Consider the following 19,955-nt stretch of genomic DNA (forward strand, 5'->3'; position numbering starts at 1 on the left):
TTGGCTTTCTCTCTTTCTCTCCATATTTTCGCTCATTTCTTCTTTGTTGGTTTTTGAATCTTTTATGAATTGAATTTGGTTATTTTGTTCGCGTATGTTCCGCTGCAAAGTTTCTTTCGCCTGACTCCGACTCCGACTCTTCTGCTGTTTGGCTTCCCTAGGCATTCATGTCCTTGCGTGACTTCCTTCCCGGCTCGAGGGCGCAACCGAGGCACGTTCTCATTCAATTATGGGGATAGGATGTGGCATTGGGTGGCAGCGGGCGCCACATTAGCATTCCCCCAGTGCGGCAAACGGAAGATGCGGAAGCCAAACGCAAGCATTTCGGCGTCCCGCCCCCTTTTATGATGCGAATATTATTTAAGCATTCACAATTCCATTTTAATTTAATTCGATGGCAGCCAACTCGAGCTGGCTGCAGACATTTGGCAGTCAGTGTAAAATTTGTTGAAAACTATTTAGCATAAATAGTCTCCCATTGCGGTCCAGATAGTCATCAGGGAATGCTCCACCAATGAATTCCGTAAGCCCACTCCGAGGTCAGTCTTGCCCTGTCCTTTCTCCGTTCCAGATTTTCCTCCTTCTCTGATGCTCTTTATTAGCGCATATAATTTCCTATTTTCTCTGTTGTTGTTTTTCGTGTATCACAGACTGTTGTTTTTTATTTACATTTTTAAGGCTTTTTCCCCAAACGATTGCTGTTTGGAGCCGTTTAGATAAAAGCCGCCTGCCTATCTGTGCTGCCCCCTCGGGACTGGCACCGGTTTTTATATTGTACATTTTTATTTTTATCTCCTAGGCATATAAAACACACATTTTCAGTTGCCTAGACAGTGGCTTTAATTAAAACGAGGCGGGGACTAAGAGATGGCTCGTATCTGTTCCGTTGATTGCCTCCAGGGACAGGGATTACTCGTAGGAGGAACGTGGGGGCGCAGAGATAGGCGTGTCACTAATTTCAATTGAGAAGGTGTGAGTGCTGCGAGGGATTAAATTTCTTATTTATTTGCATTAAATGTAAAAACATTCACCCAACACTGTGCCAAATGGGGAAAGCACTGTGCCATCCTCTAACCCCACCCGCTGGGCCACGCTGTGCTGAGTTGTAAATAGATCACACACATACACACAGCCCTGAATCTAAAAACCTAAACCTAAACCATCCCCAACCACAGAAACACTCTTAAAAAAAACTGCCACTCCCAGTCGAATAAATTTCGTTAAATTTTGGGCTTTTCAACAATTTTCTTTTGCAGAACTCGCATGCTATAGAAAATTTCAAAAAAGCTAAACAAAAACCAAACCAAAATCAATTCAAAATTTCCTCTAAAAGTTGCATAAAATAAAATATATAAAATAAAAAACACTCACATATATAGTGCACACTTGTAAAAAAAACTACATAAAAGGAAATTTTAAAAATAAAAACCGTAATTAATTCAAATTGTGATGAAACAGTTAATTGCATAAAAACCAAATCTCAAGCATTTAAAAATAGAATAAACGAAATATTTACACGGCTGCTTTCGAAAGGGAAAATCAGCATCAATTAAACGAAACAATAATTTATGACAAAACACTTGAACTCCAAACTCGACTCCAACGCCACAAAGGAATGAAGTACAGTCGCACCGAGATTAGACAGCTGCAATAGACAGAAGAGAGCGGCAAACGTTGTGCATAATTTACCAGTGATAGCAACAGAATTTAAATACAATTTACGATATAATAAAGACAATTACCTAATTACAACAGCAGAAAAAAGAGAAGAAACCATCGCAGAAATAACCCCCCAAAAAATTGTTGTAATTGTTGAAGTTGTTGTTGATTATTCATAATACCGTTAGTTGTTGTTGAGAAGAGATTGAAATTGGCCTGCAATATGCTGGCAATGCTGTGATCACGAGAGCGACAGAGGGAGATGCTCACAAAGGAGCAGAGCAACAGCAACAACAGTTATATTCCAAACGTGAGAGAGAGTGAAAGCTATGCTTAGCAGCAGAGAAGAGAACTAAGTCGATGCATCCACCCTCGCCGAAAGCTGCCCAAAGCGAAAGCAGCAACAATAAGAAACAGCAAGAGAGCAAAAGCGATGCCCAAGAGCAACAGTGACAACAGTGACAGCAGGAGCAGCAGCCACATATCAAAGAGCTAAGCCAGATAGAGCGAGCGAAAGCGAGAGAGAGAGAAACGCAGCAGCGGAGAGAGAAGCCGCACAACATTTACCCGCGCCATTCGTCGCCACCGCCCCCGCATCGCCTGCAATGCTCTGGTAGCCAAGACAGTTTTACGGTGGATCACTACTGTGGCGGCGGCGGAGGCGGCGACACACAGGGGCCGGGATCGGCGGCAGGAGGCGGAGGCGGAGGAGCAGGCGGTGCAGCTGGCGGCTGTCCTGGCGCGAGCGCTGGAGCGGGAGGAGGTGGCTGTGCATCAACGGCTGGCCAATGGTCAGGAGGAGGAGGAGGCGTGACCGCGTCAACGGGAGGCTGCGGCATCGGCATGTGTCAGCATCATGGGCTCACATCACAGTCGTTGATGTCCGGTGGCTCGCACATCTCGCTGCTGGGCAGCAGTGGCAGCAGCGGCATGAGCGGCAGCGGCGTCGGCAGCAGCGGCCAGGGGATACCCCAGTGCTCGGCTGCGGCTGCTGATGCCGCCATGATGGCGTCGGGCCACTGCCGCAGCATGAGCGGCCTCAGCTCCATCAGCATGTCGGCGCCGCCCTGCCCGCCGCCACCAGCCCTCTTCAATCCGTGCAGCTCGGCAATGTCCCTGCAGCAGGCGGCGGCAGCGGCGGCGTCGTCCCGCTGGGGACCGCGCACCTCCTGCCCCGTGCATAGTCCGTTCCGTGTGCGAGTGCCCAATGGCTCCATTTGCTCCGGACACCAGGTGAGACCGAATCAAAAAACAAAACTGTCGTGCGTGAGAGGGTGGGGGGCTTCGGGGGAAGCCCCCGTTGGGGTGGGGGCCCAGACCATAATCATAATCAATCGTATTCCGTAATCTGTGTCTAAAATCCGTTAAATAATTTGCATCCGTTAAGTCGAGCGAGTCAAGAGCAGCCCACAAGCCTGCCACAAAATGTTCTTTGCGCTTCTCCATTATCATTTTGTACGTAAATGCTTTAGATACATTCGTATTTAGATAGTTTTTGTAAATATATGCAAGAGATCCTTACTGTACTCGTAGCATAATAATCTTTAACACGACTGACAAATCTCTCTGTTCTATTTTCTCTTTTCTGTTACCCTTCTGTGTGGCACGCGCCTCTCCTCTCCTTTGGCCGGCAGGTAAGCAAAGCAATAGCGGAAACCAAGTGCCCCACACAGATTTTGGCAGAGCCCTGAAATGTGTCAACGACATGTAAGATTATTTTCATTTGGTTTGGGGTTGCCCAAAAAGCACACAAACACACACACACACACACACACGCACATACCGCTACGCACACTCAAATGGACCACAAACGAGAAGGGACGTGTGAGACGCTTCTTACGCGTCACAACTTTTATACCCGGCACTCAGTACTACATCTGCACTTTAGCGGTTATTTGTCCAGTTTTACATTTTTTCTTCATCTGTCATCTACATCAACAACACTACTCACACCAACACGCTCCTTTAGCTCGCCACCCTCCCCTAGAAACTAACTGCAGAGTCGCGGCAGAGTCAGCGGCAGAGGCAGCGGCAGAGGCAGAGGCAGTGACGTGTCAGGGGCCAGGCCATAAACAGCGCGAAGCAGAGTGTAAATGCTGCGGGGCGGGGTGGGTTTGGCCACTGCAAACTAATTTCTTCATTGTGGCTATAATAATGATCCAATCGGATCCCAATTTGGTGATCTGATAGATATGGTCATTCCCTACGGAATGGCGTTTTTAGTTTTCTGTTATCTTCAAAATTGTAGATTTGGGAGGTTTTCGCCCTTTTGCGGGGGCGGAAGGGGGCGGGGCTCATTTTTGAAATACACTGGTTTCAGTGTGAGCATACAGCAGTCTGGTGCCAAAATTTGGTGGCTCTAGCTCTTATAGTCTCTGAGAACTAGCCGACAAACAAGACGGACAGACGGACGGACGGACAGACGGACAGACGGACAGACGGACAGACGGACAGACAGACATGGCTCAATCGACTCGGCTATTGATGCTGATCAAGAATATATATACTTTATGGGGTCGGAAACGTTTCCTTCTGTGCGTTACATACAACCGTTATCCGCACAAATACAATATACCCTATTTACTCTTCGAGTACCGGGTATAAAAACCTGTGAACCCGAGGGTGGCTATGTCGGTTGACGGGAATGATTGAGAACTCTCTCAGAATAAGCGGTGATCCAAAGTAATATACAAAATAATGAACATTCTGGCATACATTAACGATCCAAGTTTGCATCCAGAGAATCCCCTTGGTCCCACTGTCGATAAAATGGCATTTTCCACCATGTACTTCCCCATCCACTCTCGCAGCGTAGGGGATGACTCATATAGTTTCGCAAATTATAAAGAGCTCGATTCACATGATTGCCCAAGCGGTGACCTGAGCCTGGGAGCACACTTGGATTTGGGTTTCAGCATGGGTCCCAGGCCGGATCCGGGTCCGGGTCCTTGGTGGCTTGGGTTGCTATCCCTAAATCAGCGACAGGCGCAGGTTTTGGTTGACTGCGCCGGCAAGTAGGCAAAGAGCAGGGCGCAAAAACATGGAAAGAATAAAACTACGAAGTGGAAACAGAAACTAGAACGGCAAGAGCAAGAGCAAAAGCAAGACCAAGAGCAAGAGCAGCGGGTCGAGTATCAGAAATCCCGGCTTTTGTGACAATTGCCATTTAACGTTGTTTCCCTTTTGGTCGCCCCACACCTCGATTGGGTTCTTTTCGCTTTTCCCCGGCTAGCTCCTTTCCGTTCGTGTCCCTTTTTGGGTGACATCAAATTGAATGTCACTAATGCAATTAGTTCACACAAAATAATTCTCTTCCACTCGATTATAGAGCATAATATGCTCGTTGTCATTTATTATGAAAAACCTCACGCACACGCACACGCACACTCACCGGCCAAAAGGGAAGTCCTGTTTCCGGCGGATCCAAAAGAGAACCGAGATACATATATATGTATGCAAAGTACGGGCTGCACTCGCACTGGTGGAGCAATGGAAAGGCGCTGGAGTGGAGAGAGAAGGTGGAACTTGGAGATGGGAGAATGAGGGGTTGAGTGGGTAATTTTTGCGCCGGGCGCGCCTAAAATTTACATAAATATTACACAAGAAAGGCAATGGGGGATGTCGGATGGGGCTTTGGTAGATGGTTGATGGTGTATAGTAGAGGGAGGCATAGCAAATAGGCTCGTTATGAGGCAGACACTCAGTTTTTTTTTGAGGATCATCCTGCGCCAGAAACGGCAAAAGGTGTGGTCACACAGCCTCAAATTGAGTTTGAAGCTAACGATGTCAAGTTTTCGGATTTCGTCATTTTAGAGATGATATTTAGATTGTTGCACGAGCTCTGAAAAATATAACAAACAAAAAGCGCGAATTATTAAAAGTCTGAGGGGAATGTGGAACAAAAAGTTTAAACTTCTCAAACGAGAAGGTTATACGAAATTTGTTAGAAAAGTTTTTAAGAGTCGCGGAAAATGTGTCTTGGTTGGGAATTTATACAAGCTCTGTTATCATTTTGTTTTAGAAGTGAAACTCTCTCTCAAGTGCTACCGCAATGAATATTGATTGACAGATTTATATTGATTCAAAGAGTCATTTCTGCCTCTGCAAGACCATTATCTTCACAGTCAACAAGGTGCAAAATGTTTTCCCTTGATTATCTTTCTTATTTCTTGGAAAACATTTTGTTTTATCTAAATTATCCCATAAGAGATGCCAAATTTCCACTAACTTGGAACATTAACCGAGTAAAAGCATCAAATTTGATGCTTGAGAGAATTTCTAATTTCTGTGTGAGAGAGAGAGAGGGAGATGTGAACTAACACCTGCCTTGATGGCCATCATTGTGTGTGTGTGTGTGTATGCCACATATGGACGTGGCAGCAGGAGAAAACATTTAGTATTCCCTCTGGCAGGCTTTAAAAACTTTTATCTTGATAGAAGGACTTGGCAGCGCATTTTTGGGAAGGAAGGAATGAAGAATAGAAAGGAAGGACAAAATGTCTAAGCGACGGAGCGAGTGACTGACTGACTGATGGACCGACGGATTACTGACTGACTGACTGACTAACTGACTGGCCTGCCTGGCAGCCTTGACACTCTTCATTTCTGAATGCGTTAATTGCGCTGGCAAGGCGAGCGGCGAAAGCACTTGCCAGTGTGTACACACTGCGTCATACTACAAGTGTGTGTCAGTGTGTCTGGCAATGTGTACACACTCACACATCAGTCACTGCTGCTGCTCCTCCTGCTTCTGCTGCTGCTGTTGATGCCGTTGATGATGATGAACAAGCATGAACAAGCACAATGGGCCCGAACAAGCAGTTAGAAGCTGTAAAAGCAACAACAGAAACGGCAACAACCAGTTACAATGGCGATTACAAGCGGCAAGTGTGTACATTATTTCGCAATTTACCAGCCTAGTCCCCTTCCCTTTCCCCTTCCCCCACACACACACGCAAACACCCTACTTTAAGGCAAAAAAAAACATAAAACAACAACAGCAGCAACTTGAGAAGCAACAAAAAAGGAAAGTACGAGAAGAACAAACAAAAAAAAGTCAAGAAATAATTAGTTTACTTGTTAGGAAAGTGAGTTATCGCCCTTTGTGCCGCTGCAGCCGTTGCCACTGCCGTTGCCGTTGCTGTTGCCCTGTTTTCCTAGTTGAAATTGAATAAACAAATTTTACATGCCACACACACACACACGCTCACATACGAGACACGCATAGGAAATGTGTCGAGTGTGCAAAAATAATAATATTAATAATAATGTGTATTTTTGCCCAACAAAGAACAGCTCAGCAAGTGTGAGACAGAGGGGCACAGAGTGAGAGAGTGGAAAAGGAGAGGCTTAAAAGAAACGAGAAAGAAACAGACGACAATAAAAAGTTGCAGGTTTAGAAGCTACCGAAGGTGAAAATACCCTTTAGAGTATTAAAAATAAATATATGTGAAAGTAAAAGGTAGTAGATGATGACTGAGGCTGCTTTCTATCATCACCAATTTTGGGTGATTTTTAAATCTACTTAAAATGCTTTTCGAAACATTATTTGCTGTGCTGATTCACCCAAATCTAATTGATTATTTCCGCTACAGAACTGTATATTTTTCAACATACCAACTGGCTGATGGGGCTGTAAACCGCTTTAGCTATTGACACTAATCGCCTAATTTGAATTATAAATTTTTGGAATACTCTCCATCGAGTGTGTTAAATCGCTGATTAAAACTGAAAACACCCACCAAACACCTGTACCAGGGAGAGCGAGAAGTAAAGGAAGGAGTTGGCATGGCTATAAAATTACATTTACATATGGTTATGTGCTCGTGGGTGGTGTTTCTGTGTGTGTGGTATGAATGAGGCGAAAAAGTGTTGCCTACCTAACAGAGTCATTAGTCACTCGCGGGAGATGGAGAGATGTTTCGTTGCCGGAGACAGATAGGGAGCGATTGAGGGTGGCTGGGAAGAAGGTGGCACAAACGACAATATGTTGCGCCCACGGGAAAAGAGTTTTCACACCGCTGATAGATGGCAAAGATAAATGCATAATATGCTAGAGAGGGAGAGAGAGAGAGGCAGACAGACACACTCCACTCATGGGGACACACCGGAAATTTGTGGTGTGCGATGGTTAACCAAAACCAAACCCAAAACCAGTACGACAGACAGAAGCTAACCGAACCGACCCAACCAAAAACCTTTGTTGCAAAAATATCAATATATTTGTGGGGAATTTTGTTTTCTTTTTTTTTTGCGCCGACTCTCCCCTCCAACAAATTGAATGATGAACAGAGACCGGCTGACAACAACAAGGATGATGCCGCGCACGCTGACAATGATGTCGCTGCCATTGTTCGCCCGATAAGGGAGCTGGCAACTATTACCTGGGACGGGCAGTGGGTGGTTGGATGGGAGATGGGGCTGTCAATCAATATGCCCCATCATCATGCATCATGGGGACGTCCGTTGGGAGAGCTGGCGGATGGTTGGGTTGCTGGGTAGCTGGGTAGCTGGATGCTGGAGTCCCCGTCTGTCAATAATAATGCCAACTAATAGGCAGGAAGTGTTAGCCGCCGCCGCCAGGCTGCAGGAGCTGCAGGAGGAGGAGCCAAAGGATGCCGCTCAATTACCATGACATAGTCGTACGGTGAATGTTGTGTATTGGACCAATGTTAACTGTAAGACTGTGTCTCGGTGGTTGCCAGCCAAGCAACACACAGAAAGAGAGAGCCGCAGCCAGCAAGCCGAACCGAACCGAACCGAACCGGATGTGGAAGTGTAGTCGAGCAGACAACAATAAGTTTGCCCAAGTGATAAGTTCTGATAGTCTAAAGTTTTAGCTGCAAAAACCCCTTACGCTGTGTCCCACGGGGAAGAAATGTACCGCAGTGGGCTCCAGCTCAGGCTTCCTTTTCCCCCACATTAGTTTATCACACAAACACACACGACATGAACAGATAGGAGCACCGCAACCTGAGCCAGAACTGACGGCTTGACAGCCTCGGTCCGGGGCCATCAACAAACTTTAAACAACTTTTTGTGCTTTTTTGGGTGTTTTTTGTTTGGTTGCTCAAACCCCTGAAGAGGGTATTTGCTCCCAGAGGCAAAAGAAGAGAAGAATATGTTTAAATTCTGAAATTTATTATATGAATTCTACACATTCTAACATGGGAATGATCGTTTAAAGCAAAGTTTTGTATTTAAAGTCTACTACTTTTAATCGTAAGGCAGGAACTATCTGCAATATAAATTCAAATGTAATTGTTAATGATTCCGCAGGGTTGCTCAAAGCTAACCCTTCGCTTCTCGTCTCCTCTTTTCGTGTTTATGTTGGGGTTAAGCTGGAATTAATCATGCAGAAGATTCATTTGCGGTTTCCCCCCACATATCATACCTATGACTACATCTGTTGTAAACCCTGTCTGCAGGCGACTTTCCTGGTGCCCTGTTGCTATCCAGATAAGGTGCCAAATGCCAGAAACTATCCGAGTGAACCTGGCCATGAGACCAGATTAACTGACTGAAGTCTGCACTCGGCCAGCGACCCGGCATCTGGGGGGGCCTGCAGAGGTCTGGTCTGGTCTGGTGTGGTGGGTTGTCTGCCTACCGCTGCACGTTGTACTAATTAAAATTCGCCATTAATCCAGATGATTCAGCTGTCAACGGCCGCCCCACTCTTGTGTCGAGTTTCCTATCTGTTTTTCCCTACAATCTGCAGCCTCCATTAGCCGGGGAAATGGATGTGGAAGCCATTCGCAGTCGCGCGTACGTGTGTAATTGACGTGTGGCCTGGAATATTAAAGAGAGTAAAATCCTAGAACACTTCCTCTCGGAACACTGCCTGCCTGCCTGCCTGCCAGCCCCTGTGTTACTCTGATGCTGCTGCTGATGCTGTCGTTGCCAGGGCTGTGTAATTATTAAAACCAACAAATAACGTTCGTGTGGTCGGTGTGAGGTCTCCCACAACCAGAGGCCTCTGCGATGTTGGTTCGTGGCTTCGTCCTTTGGTTAGTGGCTTAGCATAAAGCTGGAAAAAAATGACCAGGACCATGGACTGACGGATAACAATGGACCTGACTCAGCAGCCAAAGAGGAGCAGGAGCAGGAGCAGTAGCAGGCAGTGATGAAAATTTAGCTGGAAAAGAGCTGACGATGGATAGCAAAGAGATTATACCTCTTAGTAACTCTCTTTGGCTCTAAAGCGAACAAAAAAGTAATACGAGATTTAAGCAGGCATCCAAATATCTTCTAAAATACAAATATTAAAGATATATTTTTACTTTCAACTAAAGAATCTGCCATACCGCATTGAAAAGTGTAACTTTTAGCTCTTTGAAAATTTTAAATGATTTTTTACACTGCCTTTTGCGTCTTGATTAACTTTTTCATAGTTTTCCATAGTTAATTTGTCGAGTCTCAATGTTTTACTAGCACCTCTGCAGAGTTCAGTTCAGAGTTAAGCTCTATAAAAAAGCAAAGAACCTTCCAAAAGTTTTGCATCATGTCAAAGATTTGTGCAAAGTTTCCGCTAAACTTTTGCCACCTGAATCATTTAAGAGTTAGTTATGTCGAAGTGCAGGATGGAGGCGAAGAAGATGTAGTTTTCACTTTGCTCCTGGCTTAAGGCGTGAAAGAGGGTTACTGCTGGCCAAGCTTTCTTCTGCTACAGTTCTTTTGGGGCATCCCTTGGATGCTGCCACATCAGCAGCAAACAAATGGCAGAGCAGCGGGATGGCTCTCGATGAATGGGTTTGTTTGGTTTTGATTGTTTAGGATCGGACGAGGCAACTCATCTGCATATAGAGCCCAACTTTAACAAGCACTTAAGTATTAATCATAGAAATCAGAGTCTGCTGTGGTGTCCTTTTCTTCTCTCCCGCTTTTAGCTGTGTGTGTGTGTATGGCCTCGTTTGGTCGTGGCTTTGGGGCCAAAAACTTTGCCACATCTCGAGGCTGGCGTTGGCCTATCAATGTCACAGAGTTGGAGCGCCTAATGAGGCATTAAACTTAACTGCTCAACTTTTCCTGTCCCGCCTGTCAAGCGCTTATTAAATTTACCGTTTTATTGGGCCAACAACTTGGTGTTAAATATGCTTCGCCCTACCCCCAACCGCTCCTACCACGAAAGTGTCCAACCAAGAGTGGACAAGTGGGCGTGGCCGTCGGGGCGGGGGCATGCTTTAAGTGAAATCAGATTACGTTGTTTATCGCCCGCACGGAGCGCCCAGTCCGGAACCCTGTCAGCTTAGAGCGAGGCTAACCAGGCGTGAGTCGAGTCCTCCTCGCCTTGGCCATCGCATCGTCCTTGTGCACCGCCATCTACCATCTGCCGCATTTAAATAGTTGCCAAGTTCAGCAAAATTTTATTCGAAGTAGTTAATTTCGTTTCTGGCATGGAAATTGTATTACCCATTTATTTAGTCGAAATTCTGTTTCTCCTGCTGCTGCTGCTCGAGCGAAAGAGGCGTCAACCGTGCACATTTGAGTGGCTGTCTTAGTAGTAGTCGTCGTAGTCGTAGTAGGTGTAGCAACTGCTAACTGTCCTTAATAGGCAGATGAAAGTTTTTTGGCTAATTGGATTGGCCAAAACTTCTGCAAAAGCGCACAAAAACAAGAAATTCTCTGGCAAGACAATTGGAATGCCGATTGGTTCGTTTAAATGATTTTGTTGCGTTTATCCATTGAAGGGCAAGAGTTATATTAAATATTTCACAAAGGGAATTTCAAGATTTCCTCGAAGGAATATTTTAATCCAAATTTGTTGCTCTTTGATGTGCATTTTGAGGAATTATTCTTCACTTCACTTCACTTTAGACTAAGACAAAACAACATTTAAGCTGCTTAAACACACAAAACAATTGATTCATTTTAGTATTAGTCTTAAGCAGATTAGGTTTAATGTGGGATTTAATAGTTGCTGAGCATTGCGGACATTTCATCTTCCCCCCCACAAAAATAAATACAAAAATAAATTTTTTTTCTCTTTCAAGCGATAAAATGTAAACTGAATACAAGCTATTTCGAGTGCAATTCCCCATCTAGGAATGGTTTCAATATACACAGGATTTTATGTACTTGAATCTGATGCTTCATTCGACTCGCATTTCTGGCACATCCCATTGCAATCCACTTGACATGCCTGAGACCGAAAAGGGCAAAACGGTTGCCATGATGTCGGGGTGCTCAAAAGAGCATTTCATGGCAGGATTTCCAAATCAAAGACCACTAAATTTGATATCCCACACAACTTTTATTCGTCTCCGCCCCACAAAAATCCGACACATTGAATTATTGAATTGATAAGCTCAAAACTCGATTACCACCTGTCAATCGCAGTCCCGCCCCAAACCCCCAAACTATATATTGGGTAAACATGTTAAGACCCATTTCCCCCCACACATTGTACACGTTTTATTTTTACGCAACTAAGTCTCGTTCTAACTCGGTGATGGACTGATGTTGGGGGACTCTGTTCTAAGAAGCATTATGAAATATTTATGCACACGGCACTGCGTGAATTCATGTCAATCCTCTGCGGCTTGTGGAGCGGAGCGTATGGAGATGGAGTGTGACTGAAATCTCTCTCCGAAATAGTTGTTGCAACTGACAGCACAGGGGCAGAGTTTCGAAAAGAGAGCAGCCCGGTGGCAGCCAGATGGTTATGCTTCTTGAGGTCGATGTCAACACTGTGCGTCGTCTGTGGCGGAAATGAAACGTGCGTCTGCAAGCTTACGGCTGTGTGTTTGTGTGTGTGTGTGGGTGTGTACATATGTGAGTCAGTGTAGAGGTAAGTGTGTGGGTACTGCCTGCTACGTGGGTCCCTGTTTGTGGCATTGAGTAATCATCAGCGTTGAAAATTGCGTTTTTTATGGTGCCTGTGGATTGGGTTGGTGTTTTATATAAGGATAAAGAACCGGGGACTTAGGGGGAGGCAGTGGACTGTGCTGGAGTGGAGTGAAGGGCATTGGGGCAAAACTGCTGGCTTAGCATTGTGGTTGTTGTGGTACTTAGCATATATACTTATATATGCATTCTATGAGTGTGTGGGTTAGGTGTTCTGGTTGTGTGTGGCACAGCCTGGCAACGCAGTAAAATCCTTTTTTATGGCCTAGCCCAATGCGACTTCTGCCCTGCCAGCTTCAGGCTAACCGGCATCCACTCGCATTACGCATTCCCCCCCCATCACCGCACCTCGCTCTGTGCCGCTTTGGAAAATCCTTCATATCGTGGCTGCTGCCTGCGGTCTGTCGGCGCGGCAAGGGCAGGGCAGGGCAGGGCAGGGGCAGGGCCAAAAATTAATTTCGCAACATATTCAAAGTGTTATTAAACATAATTTATTAAAACCGAAATTATATAAAGTCAAGCCGTTGCTGCCGCTTGTGGGCAGGGTTCACCATAAATTGTTGAGATTTTCCTTTCCATTTTTTTGTTGTTGATACGCTTCAAGGCGGTGGCAGTTTGTCGAGGTAGTGGCTGGGGCAGGGGCAGGGAGTGAGGGCGCCATTTATGGGTTTTTACTGCGAAGGGGTCATGAGGTCATGTTGTTGTTGTTGTTGTTGTTGTCGCTTTAACGACCTTTTGGAAATGGAGATGGACCGCTCTCTGGGTTACTGTTACACTGTTGCTGGATATACCCTGGCAAAGGACTAACAGGGATCTGCATAGGGATTCGTTGAGGGTATCTGTAGCTTCGTTTATTCCACTCTCAATGTTTTTTTTAATGTTGTGGCTGTTGAACAAATGTTGTCGCCAGTTAATGCTGTAAACCAGCTGTGTGGTGGGTCGAGCATCTCTTTGTGTGGGCTATGATGTATGCCTGTATGTGTGGGCAAATCGAAAATTTAATTTCAGTCCCAAAACGAGCTTTGGCCCCATCGCTTAGCCATCTCATAACGGGCGGCATAATTGTTGGCCATAACTCAGGCCCGGACCCCAAATCCGACCGACGACTGACCTTGTTCTGGGTTCTCTTTTCGGTCCTGCAGGCCCTGCTCCATAGCCACGATGTGGTGGCCCGAGATGTGTACGGTGAGGAGGCGCTGCGCGTTACCCCGCCACCGATGGTGCCCTACCTCAATGGCGATGAGATGGACAATGTGGAGGGCGGCGAGCTGCAGCATGTGACCCGGGTACGGTTGGTGCAGTTCCAAAAGAACACGGACGAGCCCATGGTGAGTACTGGCACTGCCATTGTCCCAAAGGAAATCGCAGACCTCTAACACAGACCATTCGACATTGCAGGGTATTACGCTGAAGATGACCGAGGATGGGCGCTGCATTGTGGCAAGGATTATGCATGGGGGGATGATACATCGACAGGCAACGCTGCATGTGGGCGACGAGATACGGGAGATCAACGGCCAGCCGGTGCAGCATCAGTCGGTGGGCCAATTGCAACGAATGCTGGTAAGCGAATCAAACTCACACTCCACATCCCCCACTCTACGCCAGTGTCCACTTTGCTAATTGAATTCTATTGTGTGCTAATCCTTCTCGTTGCAGCGCGAGGCACGCGGTTCTGTTACCTTCAAGATAGTTCCTTCGTACCGTAGCGCTCCGCCACCCTGCGAGGTGAGTTCTAAATATCAGATGCTCTTCCAATAAGTATAAAATAGGTCCCCAAGTCCTACTACTAATCATACAATAATACAACTCTCATCAGGGCTAGTTATCCATCCATTAATTCCACTAGAGATTTGAGAACATCAAAAGGAAAGAGCCAAAGCACTTCTTTAGCATCATTTTCCGTTTGGTTTCATGTCATATCCTTGGGTTTAACGATATCCCAATTAACTGTGGCAAAGCTTTATGGCATTGCTGTCAGAATGCTCTCAGGAGGTGAACATGCAGAATACATCGGTTTGCAATTGGGGATTAAGTAATTTGATTTCATTGAGTGGAAGACTCGTGTTGCCTGTCAATTTGTGAAATCAAAATATGAAAAGGGATTAATTATATTTGCATTATGTGTACATTTTCCCCTAGCCCCTGCCCAAAATCAGTTCTTCTTGGGCACTCGATTGCATTATGCAGATTAAGAGCCAATGAAGTTTGCTCTTTACTTTGAGCAGGAATTGGTATAGGGGAAAAACATTTATGCGAGCGAGCAGGGGAATTATTGTGCACTCTTTTGTGGTAGCTCTGTGGTTATAATGCATTATGCAATTACTTGTCTGCTCATTTACATAACTCTCCACACTATCTTACTCATCTGACTTGCTTCCTTCCTACTTGCCTACACTCTCCACTACACACAAATGCAGCTTTTCAGGATCAGACCCGCTCCGGTGCTTGTAAGTATCATTTGCCACCTTAACAATAGAACCCATAACCACACACCAAAACACACTACTACCCCTCCCCCCAAACACACACACACACACACACACTTCTATGGTAGATGTGCATATTCATAGAACGATAAACAAGTAACAATATTATGCACACAATCAACCCAAATTCGTGTAATTTATGCTCTTTGGTTAGTCAACAGTAGCCACAGCAACTGTACGCGCAGAAGACAATGGAATCTGTGTCCCAGTAGAGGGGCCAGCATTTCCGAACCTCCAAAGAACGTCTGTTCTTGACAGCTGATGCTGAAAACAGTTGAAGCTTCATCCCGCCTGGTCTGTCCATCTGTTTCAAAGCTCTCAAGTCGGTCCGTTTCACGCTGAAGTTCAGCTGAATAGAAATCAGTTTCGCCTGGATACGTAAACTATAAAATATAATTAGCTGTCATAAAAACGAAGTCAGAAAAATGAATGGAGAATACAAAAAAATAAACTAACCATCCACAATGTTTGTTGAAGTTTAAACTAGAACTAGAAAATGCCAGAATTATGGTGAGTTCCCATGAGGGACTTTCATTTTATTTATAAATATTACAAGTTGCAAGAAAATATCCAGTTAGCCGTTAGTCTTTATCCCACTAATTGTGGTTGCTGTTGCTGCTGCTTCCTGCTGCTGCTGCCATGCAAATGAGTTGGGAATATAATTGGGGGAAAACCAAACTCAAAACCCATTTCGCTGAGGCAGCCGCATTAGGGCCGGGGCCAGCCCTGCCTCCCGACTCAAATTGCAGCGTCAGCAAATAGCAAAGAGCAGAGAAAGAGCAAAAAAGGGGAAAAAAGAAAACAAAACTAAATTGTGAACTCACTTTGTGGTCTTCTTGTTTCTGGGTCTGGCTTCTGGCTTCCTTTCTCGTGCAGATTTTCGTGCGCGCACAATTTGATTATAATCCGCTGGATGATGAGCTTATACCCTGCGCCCAGGCGGGCATATCATTCCAAGTGGGCGACATACTGCAGGTAGGTGGCAGCTCGAGCACAGAACTAAACCGAATCTTATCATGAAACAACCATCGCCCGTCCGTGCAGATCATTAGCAAGGACGATCATCACTGGTGGCAGGCGAGACTGGACACGGTTGGTGGCTCGGCGGGATTGATACCATCGCCGGAGCTGCAGGAGTGGCGCATTGCCTGCCAGACGGTCGACAAAACCAAGCAGGAGCAGGGTGAGTCCTACAACAATAATATTAAATGTAACCAAAACATCAGAAAAACCAAAAGAAACGAATCTATGCGTATTCTCTATGTGTAATTGGATGCTCGATATAATCAATCAATCAATCAATCAATCGTATGCTATATATTGTACTATATTGGAAAGTGTATGACGAATTCGTAGTTGACCTGACCGCAAGGGAAATCGCGCTCTGTCTCTCTCTCTCTCCATCTCTCTATCTCTCTATGGCTCTGTCTCTTCTTTGTCAGCGCTCACACACACACACCTCACATATACACACATTTATACACTAACATAATAAGCCCTGGAGAGTTGCATGCCCCAAAATGTAGTCGGAGAATACCAAAGAAACCCACATTTTAAATTAAACCAAAAACCAAACAAAACCAAGCCAAAAATGTTGCCAAATTCTTTACTAAATACTCCATGAAAGACGAACACACACAAAAAACCCACCCAACCCGAACACACACACACACCCACACACCCACACAGCTGTAAAATGATTTAATATTTAACAAAAATAGCATAAGAAATCACAGCATATATACTATAAAAAAATGTATAATAATATAATGCAGGAGAACCGGGTGCTGGATGTTCCGCTCACGCAGATGGGTGTGATGGATCGGCAGGTAGTTACCATATAAAGCACACACAAAACCAACCTACACTCAATACATGCCACACAACAATTTAAATTCAATGAAATCTCCAAGCTGTTCGCCCAAGGAGAGCTTGCCAAAATTGTCGAACCATAAAGCGTTTCTTCTTGAGTTCTGTTATGCAAACAAAACAAGAAAACACACAACCACAACAACAGCAACAACATACAACAGAATTTTAACGATAGCAATTGTATAAAGATTTCACCCCCCCCCAAAATTCACCCCACCCCAAAACCACCGAAAGTTGTAGCTTATGTAGAAGGCACCGAAATCGAAACCACCAGCCCCCAAGGATAGCCACAAGCCACCAGCCATCACCATCATCTAGAACAACGTAGAACCCAGCACTAGCCATCGTTGCGTATGATCATTCCTCCTCCCCCCGCTTATAACCGAAATATTCTAAGTAAACCAATGACTAAAGTACTCATACAAACACCCAGAAGTACACCCACACAGGCCACACTCTGCACGTTGAAGAACACGACACCACACAGCATTTCCAATCTGAAGAGATTCCCGGAAGCATCTTTGCAGTGTCCCAGAAAGAGTTCACAAAAGCTATCAAAATAAATAGCAAAAATATATCAATCAAGAAATATGCGAATGATTCGAGAAACAAGTCTATCGATAAAGAAATGCAGTTTCTATGCCATGCTATAATATCATGAATTGAATGCTTATAATCGGTTTATAAATGCCAACAAGAATCGTACTATAATATTTGCTTGCTTCATGACTTACTCTTAATGCCTGCAAAACAGCATGTTTGTGTGTATGCTCCATCAAGCATGTGGCTCTTCAGTTTCTAATACTTAAATATTTTTTAAAAATTGATTTGCTTAATGGAACTATTAAACCTTTTCCTAAAACTATAACCTACAGTAAACTGTTCGATATTCGGGCGCAAGAAGAAGCAGTGTCGGGACAAGTACTTGGCCAAGCATAATGCCATATTCGATAATCTAGATGTGGTCACATACGAAGAGGTTGTCAAGGTGCCAGGTGAGTTTGAATTTGCCATTAAACCTTATGGAACTTATGCTTAAGTTAATTATCTTTCTCAACAGTTGGTGATCCGAATTTTCAGCGCAAAACGTTGGTGCTATTGGGTGCCCATGGGGTGGGCAGGCGGCATATTAAAAACACTTTGATTTCCAAGTATCCCGATAAGTACGCCTATCCCATACCACGTAAGTTTGAGTCTTTAACTAAAACACTCGATGAGATGTAAATCTATTGATTTTTCTATATATTCCAGATACAACGAGACCTGCTAAGCCCGAGGAGGAGAGTGGACGCAGCTATTACTTTGTCTCGCACGACGAAATGATGGCGGACATCGCCGCAAATGAGTACTTGGAATATGGTGAGTCGTAACCGTCTACAGCACTCAAAGTAATACTTAGGAATCCACCCAGGCACGCACGAGGATGCGATGTATGGCACCAAGCTGGACACTATCCGACGCATACACACAGACGGCAAGATGGCCATATTGGATGTGGAGCCGCAGGCCCTGAAGATACTACGCACAGCCGAATTCACGCCCTATGTGGTCTTCATAGCGGCTCCCTCGCTGCAGAATATCGCCGATGTAAGTTTTGTCTGACAGGCTGACAGTTGGGTTGCAGTGCGGTGCGGTACTGGTGCTGGTGCCTCTATGCTAATTGGTTTCCTTTGTTTTTCTACCCGCCAACAGTACGATGGGAGCCTGGAGCGTCTGGCAAAGGAATCGGAAATGCTGCGTCAAATGTATGGCCATTTCTTTGATATGACGATTGTGAACAACGACATTAGCGATACGATTTCCGCGCTGGAAACGGCCATCGACCGAGTGCACACCACTCCCCAATGGGTGCCTGTCTCGTGGCTCTACTGACAAGACAGTGAACTGGAATGCCCCGATTGCCTCGAGGGTTGCGATTGCGAGTGGGATGCATATACACAGGCCTCCAATGTGGCGCTCTACTGAGTGCACCACCACAGTTACATCACAGCTACAACACAACAATACACCACACAACATCACACTGCAAACACACCATTAAAGTATTACCAAGGCACAAACATACACCAGCAACAGCAACAGCAACAGCAATAGCAGCAATATCAGCAATAGGAGCAGCAGCAGGAACAGCAGCAGGAACAGCAATAGCAACTGCAGTGAAGACAGAAAGCGCTTGGCGCCGAGATATACATACATTGGTATAAGGATATTTGGAGAGGAGGATAGGAGGGCATTATGGGTACTGCGGTCGCAACGTAAAGACAAAATGTTAATTGTAAATCGAGCTGTATTTGCCTTTTACTTTGTTAAATTTGAAGTGATTAATTTTACATCGTATTTGCCATTCCGATGGGCTGCCCTCAAACAGTCCGGGCAGCCCATTATTATTATGTTTATTATATTTATGATTGTTTTGTGTTACCGTTTTTGTTTGTACTCGTATTTATTTTGTTTTATTTTCTGTCAGACAGCATTAAACGCTTATGTTAATCTTGCACTTGTTAGTGTCTAAGTTAACTGAAACACAAACCGAAACAGAATCAGAAACCGCAACTAAAACACTCTAAATTGTTTCAATCAAAGATTATTTCCAAACACACACGAAAATAAAAATAAAAAACCCAAAAAAAAATAGAAATCCGAGAAATGTCTTGTGAGAAGCGAGCGGAAAACGAGTTAGTAAATTATAGCGAAAAAAACTACGTAATTAATTATAATTAAACATAACAGCAACACACATAAAACAAGGAAGTGAAGGAAAATATTAAAAAGAATATGATGAGAGCAATTTCAAGTGTTTCAAGCCCAAGTAAAAAAAAACAACACACTAATTACATATGGAAGATCAAATAAGGACAACCAATCGTAAAGTGTACGTTTTTAAATGCAATAAACATTAACAAAAAGGACCCGTATAATAACATCACTTACACACGAAACACACAACAACAAAAAAGAAACACTAAAATATTACCAAGAAAAAAAAAACTAAATTGTTGACGTTTAAATAAATTCAATGGGAAAAGATTAAAAATGCAATCAAGAGATGAACATACATAAAAAGAGTTAATAATAATAAGAAGCAGGCGCGTT

At 44.6% G+C, this 19,955-nt stretch overlaps 1 protein-coding gene across 14 annotated transcripts in view; it reads left to right on the forward strand.

Annotated features, from left to right (window-relative positions):
• Positions 1-19,808, forward strand: part of LOC117899770 (peripheral plasma membrane protein CASK) — a 33,730-nt gene extending 13,922 nt beyond the window's left edge. For 3 of the 14 annotated variants that reach the window (XM_034810029.1, XM_034810030.1, XM_034810040.1), the window contains 12 exons: positions 13,644-13,829; positions 13,900-14,064; positions 14,161-14,229; positions 14,922-14,951; positions 15,867-15,965; positions 16,035-16,173; positions 16,766-16,819; positions 17,738-17,857; positions 17,923-18,045; positions 18,114-18,221; positions 18,262-18,449; positions 18,555-19,808. In XM_034810029.1, the coding sequence (XP_034665920.1) occupies positions 13,644-13,829; positions 13,900-14,064; positions 14,161-14,229; positions 14,922-14,951; positions 15,867-15,965; positions 16,035-16,173; positions 16,766-16,819; positions 17,738-17,857; positions 17,923-18,045; positions 18,114-18,221; positions 18,262-18,449; positions 18,555-18,734 (1,461 nt within the window). In that variant the 3' untranslated portion in view covers positions 18,735-19,808. Of the gene's footprint in view, positions 1-1,256; positions 1,839-2,091; positions 2,893-13,643; positions 13,830-13,899; positions 14,065-14,160; positions 14,230-14,921; positions 14,952-15,866; positions 15,966-16,034; positions 16,174-16,765; positions 16,820-17,737; positions 17,858-17,922; positions 18,046-18,113; positions 18,222-18,261; positions 18,450-18,554 lie in introns of those variants that run through there. The other 11 variants (XM_034810036.1, XM_034810042.1, XM_034810037.1 and 8 more) reach the window with 10 other exon arrangements.
• The last annotated feature ends 147 nt before the right edge of the window (positions 19,809-19,955 follow it).

Source organism: Drosophila subobscura, chromosome O (genome assembly GCF_008121235.1).
Source record: "Drosophila subobscura isolate 14011-0131.10 chromosome O, UCBerk_Dsub_1.0, whole genome shotgun sequence".
Classification (NCBI taxonomy): domain Eukaryota; kingdom Metazoa; phylum Arthropoda; class Insecta; order Diptera; family Drosophilidae; genus Drosophila; species Drosophila subobscura.